The sequence below is a fragment of the Artemia sp. Qi Xiang Cuo genome, chromosome 5 (assembly GCF_049724085.1).
Source record: "Artemia sp. Qi Xiang Cuo chromosome 5, ASM4972408v1, whole genome shotgun sequence".
NCBI lineage: Eukaryota > Metazoa > Arthropoda > Branchiopoda > Anostraca > Artemiidae > Artemia > Artemia sp. Qi Xiang Cuo.
In genome coordinates, this window is record NC_142798.1 from 49,108,617 (window position 1) to 49,121,443 (window position 12,827).

Genomic DNA, 12,827 nt, shown 5'->3' on the forward strand with positions numbered 1-12,827 from the left:
TTTTTTTGAATTTTGATCAAACATCTGAAGCTAGTTTTTGAAGATATGTCAGAAATTTCACTTTTTATATTAATCTAATTAGAAAACTAACAAGATTTTTTGCTGTGAAATAACAATGCTGTTTTTTTTTTCAATTTTGATTAAACATCTGAAGCTAATTTTTGGAGATGTATAGGAAACTCCACTTTTTATTTTAATCTGATTAGAAAACTAAAAGGATTTTTGCTGCGAAATGATAATAGCGATTTTTTAAACAGTTCGTGGTAACGAACTGTAAGTAAGGAGCGACCCGGCTCAATGGTAACCGAAACTCTAAAAAACGGGATTTTGATACCAATAGATACATCAAAAGAATCAGATTTTAATTAAGATTTCAAATATATAAGTTTCATTAAGTTTAAGTATACCCATCAAAAGTTACGTGCCTGAGAAAATTTGGCTGATTTTTGAAAAAAGGGTGAAAGACCCCCTAAAAGATATAGAACCTTAATGAAAATCAAACCCTCATATTCAGCGTATCAGACAACCACACTGTAGAGGTTTCAAGCTCCTATCTACAAAAAAGTGGAATTTTCCATTTTTTGCCAGAAGAAAGATCACGGATGCGTGTTTATTTGTTTGTTTGTTTGTTGTTTTTTTTTTTTCCCAGGGGTGATCGTATCGATCCAGTGGTCATAGAATATCGTGGGAGGGCTCATTGGAACGGAAATTAAAAGTTCTAGTGCCCTTTTTAATCGACCAAAAAAATGGAGGGCAACTAGGCCCCCTCCCACACTCATTTTTTCACAAATTCACCCGATCAAAATTATGAGATAGCCATTTTGTTCAGCATGGTCGAAAATATGATAAAAATGTCTTTTAGGATGACTTGATCCCCCAAAGTCCCCAGGGGGAGGGCTGAAAGTTATGAACTTTACTCAATGTTAACATATAGTATTGGTTATTGGGAAGTATTTAGACTTTTTCAGAGGAGATTTTTTCTGGTAGGTGGGGGAAGGAGAGGGTCGGGGGCTATATGGAAGGATCTTTCCATGAAGGAAGTTTTCATGGGGGAAGGGACATTGCTATGAAGGGGGCGCCGGATTTACCAGCATTATTAAATAAAAACATCAGGAATTAAATAAAAAAAAAACAAGTTTTTCAACTGATCAACTGATTGTGATTAAGAGGTCATTTTTAAAGAACTGGAAAAAAAATTCGAACTATAGTTTAAAGAGCAGGGTATTGACTAGGGGCGAACCCCCTAATATACGTGTTAAAAATTTATGAATATAGAAGTTCGTTACATAAGTTAATTCTAAGTTACGTATATTTATTACTAATAAAAACGTTCGTAAATAAAATTAAACAAGTTTCGAGAAAGCCATTTAACCAAATATAATATGCAAATTTTGTTTTAATTATTCATGTACGGTGAGCCAAAATCAAAACCAGCATTAATTCAAAAACGTTCAAAAATTAAATAAAAAAAATAAGTTTTCTTAACTGAAAGTAAGGAGCGACGTTAAAACTTAAAACGAACAGAAATTATTCCGTATATGAAGGGGGCTGTCCCCTCCTCAACGCCTCGCTCTTTACGCTAAAGTTTGACTTTCTCACAACTCTATTTTTTAAACAGTAAAAAAACTTTAGCGTAAAGAGCGAGGCGTTGAGAAGGGGACAACCCCCTTCATATACAGAATAATTTCTGTTCGTTGTAAGTTTTAACGTCGTTCCTTACTTTCAGTTTAAAAAAAAACTTGTTTTTTTTTATTTAATTTAAATTAGGATCAAACATCTGAAACTAATTTTTAAAGATGTATGGTAAACTTCACTAATGTATAATAAAAAAAATACTGCGTCAGGTAGGATTATCCATGACCATTTCTCCTGATTTGGATATTCATAATCCTTCTCATCCGTTTTTTTTTCGGATGTGATTAATCCGTTTTTTTGCTCTCTCTCTCTCTCTTTTCTTTTGGTCAATATTTTTCGTCAATTCAAACCCAGGAATCTATTTGGAAAGGATGTCAACTTGTCAAAACACAAAGACAAGGGGGTTGTAGCATGAAATTCTGAGAAAAACTGCAAAATTTTGAAAGGGGATCGGACCTGAAGCCCCCCCCCCCCCATCCCTCCGCCGTGCTTTCCTGATAAGAAAGCGCATTTTTTATGATTGCTTAGTCGTATTCTCAAGTTTTAAAACCAGCTTTTTTCCATTAAAAATTACCCTAAGACAATGATTGGCTAAGGGCGGAAGGGTGTAGCCTTAATAATAAAAAAGTTGTTTATAAGAGTATGTTTGTCCTAATTAGAGATTAATAACGCATCAGATTAAATCGCAAATCCTGTCCATCTAACCTAGCTCTACCCGTTACCATTGATTGCCTACCGTTTTACCCGAAGCGGCAAGGATTAGCTCAAGTGGAAATTGCTATTCTAGTTTTATAACAGTTTTGATTTGTCAATAAGTCGTAACTTACTAATATTTTCTAGTTATGGAGCCGAGTAAGGAAGACACGTTACGGAAAAGTAAAATTCCTGTACCAAGGATTACCAGATCCGCATCTTTTGCCTGCGATACGCGTTTGCATTCTACGCCTAAGCAGAATGAAAAGCAGCAGCGCTTTGTGAGTGTCTTTTTTCATAATTGCAACAAATGTACTACAATAAAAAGGTAGCCGGATAATATAAGTAATCTCTTCCTTCATTCTTGGAAAATTTATTAATTGTTCTGAATAAAAGAAAACAACAACCATTTTTGGTCTTTTCACCGGAAAATTTTATTCTGTCAAGGCAGTATATTCATGTTATAGTTTTCTTAAACGAATTAAACGTTGGTGTTTCCTGTTAGTTATTTGGACTGTTTACTTTTCTTCCGTTTAGATCTATAAACCTTTGTCGTTCTTATTTGGTCTGCCGAATATTAAAATTTTTATTCGAATTCCAGTTGTACACTAAACATAACTATGACGAAATCCACATGCATTCTTGTGAAAAGTGACAAATATAATCCATACTTAGCGCCTGTTTTATTAGGAAAGCAGAAACTTGAACGAGGGTTTATTCAATCGGAAATTGAAATTGCTGGGGTTCTTTACGGGTTGAAGTTCATCAGAGGTTAGGTCCCCTTTGTGCCTTGTTCTGCCCCTAGTCATCTGCAAAACTCCCATGACATCATATTGATTTTGAGGGACCCATTTTACTCAGAATGATCAAAAGCTCTAAACATATGACTTCAAGGGAAGGGGCATATGATCCATGCAGCCCCAAGGACATGGACTCTAGGTTATGAAAGTTGCCCTCTTCACATATGCATTTTATTAGAAAAATGGGCATGTTCCACCTTGTTAAAACTAAAATCGTGCAAAAAATTCAAAATTATAAGATTGGAGGCAGAAACGGGACCCTTAACTTCTCTATCCTCTTCCTCCATTGCAAACTTTTCAGCTGAGAGGTAGGCATGTTGAATCTTCTTTAAACCAGGATCATACGAGAATTATCCATTTCGATTTAAAAACGAACTGAGTCGAAGCTACGAACTTGCTCGGTGCAAATATGTTGCAAGTCATAACACCGCAAAAAACCAGCCAAGACGAAGATGTGGAATGTTGATGGAGCCGGACATAATTGATATAAATACAAGCTGCAAGGTGATTTATGGGTAAAAGAAGCTAAGTTCTGACTCGATGTGAAAACGAGCCAAGTCCTGATTTGGTCCAACAATGAGCTAAGTGTATTGTCGTTTTTTTAACGTGTTTATTATTTCCAAAATTGTGTCGTGTTTAAATTAAATCGCAAAAAATAAAACTGATTTATAATTCTTTGTGCTCTATTCTATGTTATTACAATGTGGCTTCTGCTTAAGGTTTCGTAGAGTTCTAATAAAAAGTCCTATCCCCTCAGGGAAAAATTTGGTGAAAGCCAATGTACCAAAGGGGGCAAGAGAATTAGAACAAAACATACAAAACAGTATTCTGAAACACGTAACAATATAAGAATTTAAACATATTGTTCTTTCCCCTTCCCAAAAAACAATAGCTCAGGAAAAAAAAACACAAACTTAACTACTGTCCTTTTTTTTATCACTTTATTAATGTATTCGCAAACATGAAAGATTATCTTTTTTTAAAGTCGTCAGCAGGATCCCCGGGAATTCCAGAGTTCCGCCCACAAAATAACTACTTCTTAAATGAGAAAACTGCTAGCATCCTGCTAGAATGTGTGCCACATCCCCTACTCCCAGATTTCATTATGGGGCAAGAAGAACCTGCGTTTGAGACCAACCTTTTTTTTTTTTATCAAACACCTTATTTCTATTTTTCAATCTATAGTTCAATGAATATGTTGATGGTCAAGAAGATAGAAACGATGCTCTTGTTGCTACTGTGAAAAATTTAGTAAAAGAGTATCATACAGCAATCGTCCAATGAATGCCTGAACATTTACACTCTCACTGTGATTGAGTTGTTCTTTGGCACATGAAGGGATAGCCTGATACCGTCTTCGCAGGAGATGGGGTCACTGTCAGGATTTTGTCCGATTTTTCTAAGATTTTACTGGAGTCTCACCATATTATACTGGGATTCTTATAAATATAACTGTAATACCTGTTGTAGGTTCAGATAGGTTTTGTGAGTATAGTTTCGGTAGATCACCTAAAAATGGTCAAGTTCAGTATATATATATTTAGACCCCGGCGCCACGCCGATGAGGGAAGACCGGCGGCGGTGGGGCCAAAAACAGCACGCCGCGCCGCGATTAAGTTTTGGGGGGCGCGCCGCCGGCGCGATCAATGTTGACCGCAAACTTTAATGTTTTCATCAGTCTTTCTCAAATCACAGCTTTAATTTACAACAGATTCGTGCCTATCCATGAGTTCAAAATTTCACAAGTCGCTGGCTGGAAACTGGTCTTCTTCGTTATTCATCAAGAGAAGTAGAAATCTGGTAGAAACGAAATCAGGAAAATCGAAACACTAAACCACACGAGAAAGAAAAGCTCCGACTTTGCGGTTGACGCAATAAAGAATTGCCGCAAAATTAATTTAAAGTCAGCCGAACGCCGCCGCTTCTGCCGGCGGTGGCGTTGCGACACTCCGGCGGCGGTCGACCGGGCCTCTCGTCGGCGGCGTTCGGTCGATCCGCCAGCTCGGCGCCGGGGTCTATATATATATATATATGTATATATATATATATGACAAATTTGACAGGCGTGGATTCGCCACATCAGTCAAAGTTTACCAAATTATTTTTATTCAGAGCCTTTGATAGGTAGTTGTAGTAGCTTCCCCACCCATTGGGCACGACCCTGGTCGAAAACATATTCCTTTATTGAGCTATGTGTACCTTTCAGTTTAACTCTCTCGTAATCAGTTGTGAAAGAGCTTTAGGAAAGCTTTCAATGCTATGATCTTGGATCAAGACTGTGATCTTGAATGAACTTCTCAAAATGTTTGTACTGAGGTCCTCTGAGTGGCAGCTACTTGATAAAATCCAGTTTGACGACGTCTTAGGAAACCAAAAAAAAACTCTAAAAACGACCAATGGTTGTTTTGCAAATAAACTTGTTTGTAATTCTTTTTGTTTGTAACTCTGACAGGGCCGTAATTTGTTAGGGGGCAGCTACCCTTCTCAGACCTCGGTTTGCACCCCCCCCCCCAGATCCGATTTTGCCCCTCTAGCGGAAATTTAGTTTCTTCCAAAATATTGTCAAAACTAAGATAAACCTGCATAATTGCATCAACAGAAACAGATCAGTTTTTTTAGTACATGTTTACCTTTATAATACGATAAAGTATCTTTATAGTACTTTTGTAGTACTAAAAATTACCTTCATGGTACAAATGGTTTTTTTTTTAGTTTTTACTGTCATTTTCACTTGATTTGGGAAAATTCGCTCCAACTTTGCCCCCCCCCTCCCCAGGATTTTGACGAAATTACGCCACTGAACTCTGGCAATGTGCACATTGTATTTGGTGTAAATTTAGTCTTATAATAGTTTGTTTGGGTGCAGAAGAAAAACTTTGTCAAACGCTTTACCTCACTCCTGTTACCCTGGAGGTTCGTTAAACTGTGCAGCAGAAATCAATAAGCACTTTTACTAGTATAGACATGTTTCTAGACGCTCTTACAAAGATAAGCGAAGCTTTTTGGGTGTATTCTCAGGAACCTTTTATGGGGGGAGGGGAGCACAGCTTTGAAAAACGACAAATATGGAAATATGGAAAGTTATAATATGGAAATTTGGAAAACTATAGAAATATGGAAAATTATTGCAGTAATCGTAAACATTTCGAGGTGGGATGGCCTGGGAACCCCACGCCTCCTTATGTATATGCTTGAAGCGAGTGGTCATTTTTCCTGTTATTGTGTTTTAGTATCTCATTCCCTCCAAAAACATACCTTTATATACGCTTGACTTTATGGACATCAGTGAGCCAGTCCCCCCGTCATCCTCTTAACGTTTTAGCCCAAGATTGCCCCCGCCTGTCTGCTTAATAGCTAGACAATCAAACTTCAGAGCATACTTTCTCTGAAAATTTACCTTGATTAATAATGTTCTATTGATATTCAAGCACCCTTCCTTTATCCCGATCAGCCTTTATTTTGTGTAGGAGATGGTGCACAGAGAAAAAAAGAAAATAAAGATGTTTCCAGCAACATTAAACAGAGACATGAATAATAAAATCCATCAGAGCTTATTATCCATCAGTACGTGGTTGAAAAACAAATGGGCCGTTTGTGGTACACTACGCTTCATTAAACTTAAAAGTGAAAATATTTTAATGTTCGACAAACGAGAGGACGCGTAAGCAGAAATCTATTCTCTGTATAAAAACTTATGCAAACTAGATGAAAATTAAGAAATATAGGTGGGCTCCCAGATAATTGGTGTTTTGGGGGAGGAACACTTGAAGAACCCCTGACTCCTCTCTTCTGTGCTCAGGCTTGTTTCTTAGTACAATCGTATTAAAAGATATTTTTTTATTTGGTTTAAAAAAAAATTAAGTTCAGGACATGGTATGAACAAGAAGGAGGATAAAAGCTATAAAATACGATATTTATTTATTTAATCAAAAGTCAATTTCCCTTTTCCTACTTATCTGTGTTTCAATCGTTTTGGCTCCACTTCAGCTACGCCGTATCTGAACTTCATGTTTCTTTTCCCTTATCTGAATGTCAATAGACTAGCCCAATAGCCCATTAGGAGGGGCGGAGAGCCATCAACATGGAATGAATCTATTTCCAATCCCTCCTCAGAATTATTTTCTGATGACAGTGCAGATTGTACCACGATTGAAATTGAAGATAACCCCCAATACCGACCCGAGTTGGCCTTCCTGGCTTCCGGACGGTTCGATGTAGACTTAAAAGAAGGAAACCCTTAGCTAGCTGTTTCTTTCATCCCAACTTTCGAGGTAAGTCTTTCAACCCAGAATAAATATTTTTAAGTCACTGCTAGGATTACATATATGTAACTTCACTGCTAGGATTGACAAAAATGATGGTGTGGTAGCAATAACAAAAAATTGTAGCATTAACAAAAATGATGCTCTGTTTCAAAATGAAGCAGATATGAATAGGGACATAACTAAAATTCATCGTAAGAACACCAGTTTCAACAGAAAAGTGGAAACATTAGGGAATGGTCGTTTACAGTGCAAGTCTAGAAATCTCTTTGAGGAGCATAAGGAGAGTCTGATGAACAATGTAGTTGAACTTGTCCCTGTAATTGAAGCTCGTAGATTAGGCAAATTTGATGATTCGGGATCCTCATCTATTAAAAGCGTCCTATTTATTACTCTAAAGAATTACTTGGCCAAATTAAACCATTCAAACCACACACGTATCTTCAAACCACAGAACTGAAACTAGCCAGTGCTTTAGCAACTGCCTGAGTAAAGAGCCATGTGCCTTCCTTGATTTTTTTTTCCTTGACCACTTCTTATTGATCGAAAATTAAAATTTCTAGTATTTTTTTGGGAGTTAAAAGTGATTGTAGGGTAACCAGCTCCACTCTAAAGCCTCCTTGTTTTTGCTATCAACCCAGAGGCCTATAGCATCGCAGGGCAAGGGACTGGGGTGCTTACCATGCATAGGGTGACTTCCCAGTACGACTCTGGTGATACTTAACCGTGGTTTGGTGGTATGATGCAATCCTTTAAAGCCGTCCATATCTTAAGCTTGCATATCTATGTTACAGTTTGGTGAACTGGACTAATTGAGGAATTTCCATCTTTTGTTTCAAATCAACAGCATTTTCGATTTATTGTTAAAAAATGTTTTTCGCGTCAAGAAGACAAGCATTTTGGATTAAAATATAGCAAGGTCATTACTAGCATGACTAAAACGAAAATTACAGCGTATGGCAAGGCTAATTTCAAGTCATAATTTGTGGTACAATTGGCTGATCTATGCCAACAGGATGCCGTACTTTTAAAATATATAGCGTATTCTTATAATTTTTTTTTCTATTTCTGATTTTTTGCTGATTTGGCTAATTTTACCCCCCTTTCCCACGACAAAATAAACTCTGGCACAAGTGCCAGGATAGATCAATGAAAAATTGATTTTAATTGAAAAATTGTGTGCTTTTTGTGTGCTACTGTGCTTTTTGGGGAATTTTACTACGTGTATTTTATAATCACCGCAGACAGTCTTTTTGAAACTTAGCTGTTGTTCTTAGTGTTTATTACTTTCCCCGAAGTTGAATAACTGCGGTTTTAATACTTGTGCTTTGCATGGAAACCAGTAATTATTTTTGTTTCAGGATAGAACTGTTTACAAAGCCAATAATCTTTTACTTGCTTTTGTTGCTACAAGATTAAGAATATGTTGCTATTTTGTGTTTAAAAAAACAAGTTTTTTAAACTGAAAGTAAGGAGCAATATTAAAACTTAAACCGAACAGAAATTATTCCGTATATTAAAGGGGCTGTCCCCTCCTCAACGCCTCGCTCTTTACGCTAAAACTTTTTATTGTTTAAAAAAATAAAGTAGTGAGACAGAGTCAAACTTTAGCGTAAAGAGCGCGGCGTTGAGGAGGGGACAGCCCCTTTCATATACGGAATAATTTCTGTCCATTTTAAGTTTTAATGTTACTCTTTACTTTCAGTTGAAGAAAATTGTTGTTTTTTTTTTACTTAATTTCTGATCGTTTTTTTAGTTAATGCAGCTTTTATTTTTGCTCACCGTCTTTGAATAAGTAAAAAAAATTTTCATAAAAATTTTACTCTTCTTTTGCTAAATGGCTGTCTCTAAATTTGGTTCTGGCGTAATTTACAAATTAACTTACGTAACGAACTTCTATATTTTTATATTTTTCTTCTGGCAAAAAGTACAAAGTTGCAAATTTTTGCAGATATAAGCTTGAAACCTATGTAATAGGGTTTTCTGATACGCTGAATCTGACGGTGTGATTTTCATTAAAATTGTTTCACTTGTAGTGGATGTTTCCCCCCTCTTTAAAAAATCAGGTAAATTTTCTCAGGCTCGTAGCCTTTGATGAGTAATGCTAAACTAAATAAAATGTATATATTTAGAATAAGCATTATAAACGCATTCTTTTGATACATTTATTGACATCAAAATTCCGTTTTTAAAAGTTTCGATTGCTATTGAGCTGTATCGCTTGTTTTTTTTGTTATTGTTTTTTTTATTAAGTATATGTTATTACCTATATAAGGGGGTCCTCCCCTTAGTCAATACCACGCTCTTTACGTTAAAACTTAAAAAGAATTTTAATTCACAAACCCCTGAATCACAAAGGCCGTTTAATTAGAATAGATAGCTCTTTTGAAAGCACTAAAAAAGAAACTGTAGCGTAAAGAGCAAGGTATTGACTTGGGGGGGGGGGGGGTAGAACCCCCTCATATACGTAATAATTTCCGTTCGTTTTAAGTTATAATGTTGCTTCTTATTTTCAGTTGAAAAAACTTGTTGTTTTTTTTTTTAATTTAATTTCTGATCGTTTTTTAATTAATGCTTGGAAATATGGTGCACCCGGCCGAGACATTTCCTTACCCCAAGTAACCATCCTCCACGGGTTTATTCTCTAGATTAACCTCTACATCCAGCCCCCCCCCCACCAGAAAAAAATCAGTCCTGACAAGTGCTGCTGGCGTACCAGAAACAAATACAATATGTAAGGAATGGAAAAAGTTCATATCTTGCAGCCCTTCCCCTGGGAACTGTGGGGGATTAAGTCATCCTAAAAGACATATTAATTGGATTTTCGACTATGCTGAACAAAATAACAAAATGGCTATCTCAAAATTTTGATTGGGTGACTTTGAGAAAAAAATGAGTGTGGGAGGGGGCTTAGTTGCCCTCCATTTTTTTTGGTCACTTAAAAAGGGCACTAAAACTTTTAATTTCCATTCCAATGAGCCCTCCTACGATATTCTAGGACCACTGGGTCAATACGATTACCCCTGGGAACAAGAAAGAAAAAAAAAATAAATAAACACGCATCCGTGATCTTTCTTCTGGCAAAAAATGGAAAATTCCACATTTTTGTAGATAGGAGCTTGAAACCTCTACATTAGGGTTCTCTGATACGCTGAATATGATGGTGTGATTTTCATTGAGGTTCTATAACTTTTAGGGGGTCTTTCCCCCTTTTTTCTAAAATCAGCCAAATTCTCTCAGGCGCGTAACTTTTGATGGGTAAGATTAAACTTGATGAAAGTTATATATTTGAAATCAGAATTAAAATCTGATTCTTTTGATGTATCTATTGGTATCAAAATTCCGTTTTTTAGAGTTTCGGTTACCATTGAACTGTAGCTCCTTACTTACAGTTCGTTACCACGAACTGTTTGATTTACACGCGCAGCGCATGTTTTCGAGCAATGTCTTAAGGTTTCTCATGAGGCTTCTAATTTTAACAGCTCTTCGTTTTATTGAATTCTCACATTTAAATTTAAATCGGTGCTTTTAATGTCGGTATAATACAAAATTGTACATTTTGTAAGACTGCCATGTCCGGATATTATTTTTATTATTCAATCAAGAATGTTTTCGAATTGCCTCATTTTTAAAATAACTTAATTTAATTAAACTTACAATGTTGCAGCTACAGCTGCAACCACGATTAGTAGCCTATGCTTTTTTCTGAGTTTATATTGGTTTTAAATTTATAAAAATGTATTTGGTTTTTGGCTATCTTATATCTTTTCGAAGGCCGACGTTGGTCCGAGTGTCACATTTGGTGATTCTATTGTTGAGCGGCGAAGCATATTAGGCTGCCTTAGGAATGATGTATGGACAAATGGATGATAGACTTATCTATCAACAAGTGAAATGAAATCATTTTTATACAATCCTAAAAAGGGCTTATGCCAGATCTCTCTGTCTTGGGTTTATCTACAATTACTTAATTTTTAATTTTCAATTAAAATCAGGTTGCTGCGGGCATCAAGCCACGGCTAATTATAGAAAAAGCCAAGACAGATAGTCCGGGTGAGAGGCAAATCTGGCATAAGCCCTTTTTAGGATGGTATAAAAAAGATGTCATTTGACTTGTTGATAGATATGTCAATCATCCATTCGTCCATACATTGGACGAATAAATGGCATTGTATATCTGGGCTTTCCTATTGGACGGTCAATACTAGAGATACGGTGGTTACTGCTTTCTCAATTTCTTAAGTGGTCTTCTTTTACATATGGCCGTATATTGGTAAATAACCTTAAGTTTGACTGTTGTCTGTTGGCCCGGTTGTACAACACTACGGTTTTGCCTCATTATCTGTACCTTTGCCCATTTAGGAGTACTTTTACGGCTACAGATAGACTCAAATTGCGTTCAGTGTACTACAAATATGCAAATTTTCTGTGTTTACCACCATGGACCAGCAATAGGTATGTTACGTGCTAGTACAGTGTTACCAACCCTAAAGAAGCAGTTCTGTCGCAAATTGATCGTTATAATTAGTCAGTCAAATCCCACCCGTGGACCAAGGTTTTACAGCAGCAGTCGGCATTGCTTCTGGTTGCTGTTTTTTTGTTGTGTAAGAAAAATTAGTGTCTTGTGTTTTGTGCTCCATCTGTTTTTTCATTGATGGATATTAAACACATTCATTCATTATGTAATGTCGATGCATTTACTCAACTTCAAAACCGTGTTAAACCACTCTATGTCGTAAGCTAAATGCTTCTCTGTAAGTTTCAAATCAGATTTTCTAGCAAAGTTGATTTTTAACTTCTTATAGTGGGGGTGCATGCTAGGGGATGTTTTGCTGCTTCCCGTGGGACGCCATAATTTTAACAATTTCTTCGGTGTTCTGTCATAAAATTTGCTTGCTAATTTAGCTATTTAATTAATTTTGGCTCTTACTTACCTTGAGAAATGTTATCAATGTCTGACAATTATAAACGACTGAGAACCATAAACTGACATAGATCACAGTGGATTGTATTTACTGTTACCCTGAAATGAAATTTTATATTTTAAGAGTACTGAAGCATCTCCAGTAATACCTTTCCAATGCTTGAAATACAATTGATTTTTTGAATTTACAACAGGTCCTCAATAATATTGGGCGTTCAGTACCTGATCTGGTACTCCTTTGGATCTAAATTCGGGGTCACAATTTACTGATTTAAGGATCCAAAGGCATATAAAGTCGGGATCGCAGTGAGATAGTCTTGGTATCCTTTGAAAACAAGTAAATAAATTAGATATCATGATCGTGTCTTTTTGTGTTTAAGGTAGGGCAGCCATCGATACTTTCGAAAAAAAGCAAAGAAGCAGTAGTATAGTAGTATAATGCGAGTTGGAATGCATGCAGAAGGCAATGTTCCACAAGCGAGCATTGTTGAAAGAAAATCCAAAGACGAGGAT

General features: G+C 36.3%; 1 protein-coding gene across 2 annotated transcripts in view; it reads left to right on the plus strand.

The window, feature by feature from the left end:
* The window catches only part of qtc (GRIP domain-containing protein quick-to-court), a 110,904-nt gene that overhangs the window by 943 nt on the left and 97,134 nt on the right, over positions 1 to 12,827 (plus strand). For both annotated transcript variants that reach the window (XM_089089670.1, XM_089089671.1), the window contains exon 2: positions 2,476 to 2,609. In XM_089089670.1, the coding sequence (XP_088945796.1) occupies positions 2,478 to 2,609 (132 nt within the window). In that variant the 5' untranslated portion in view covers positions 2,476 to 2,477. The remainder of the gene's footprint in view (positions 1 to 2,475; positions 2,610 to 12,827) is intronic.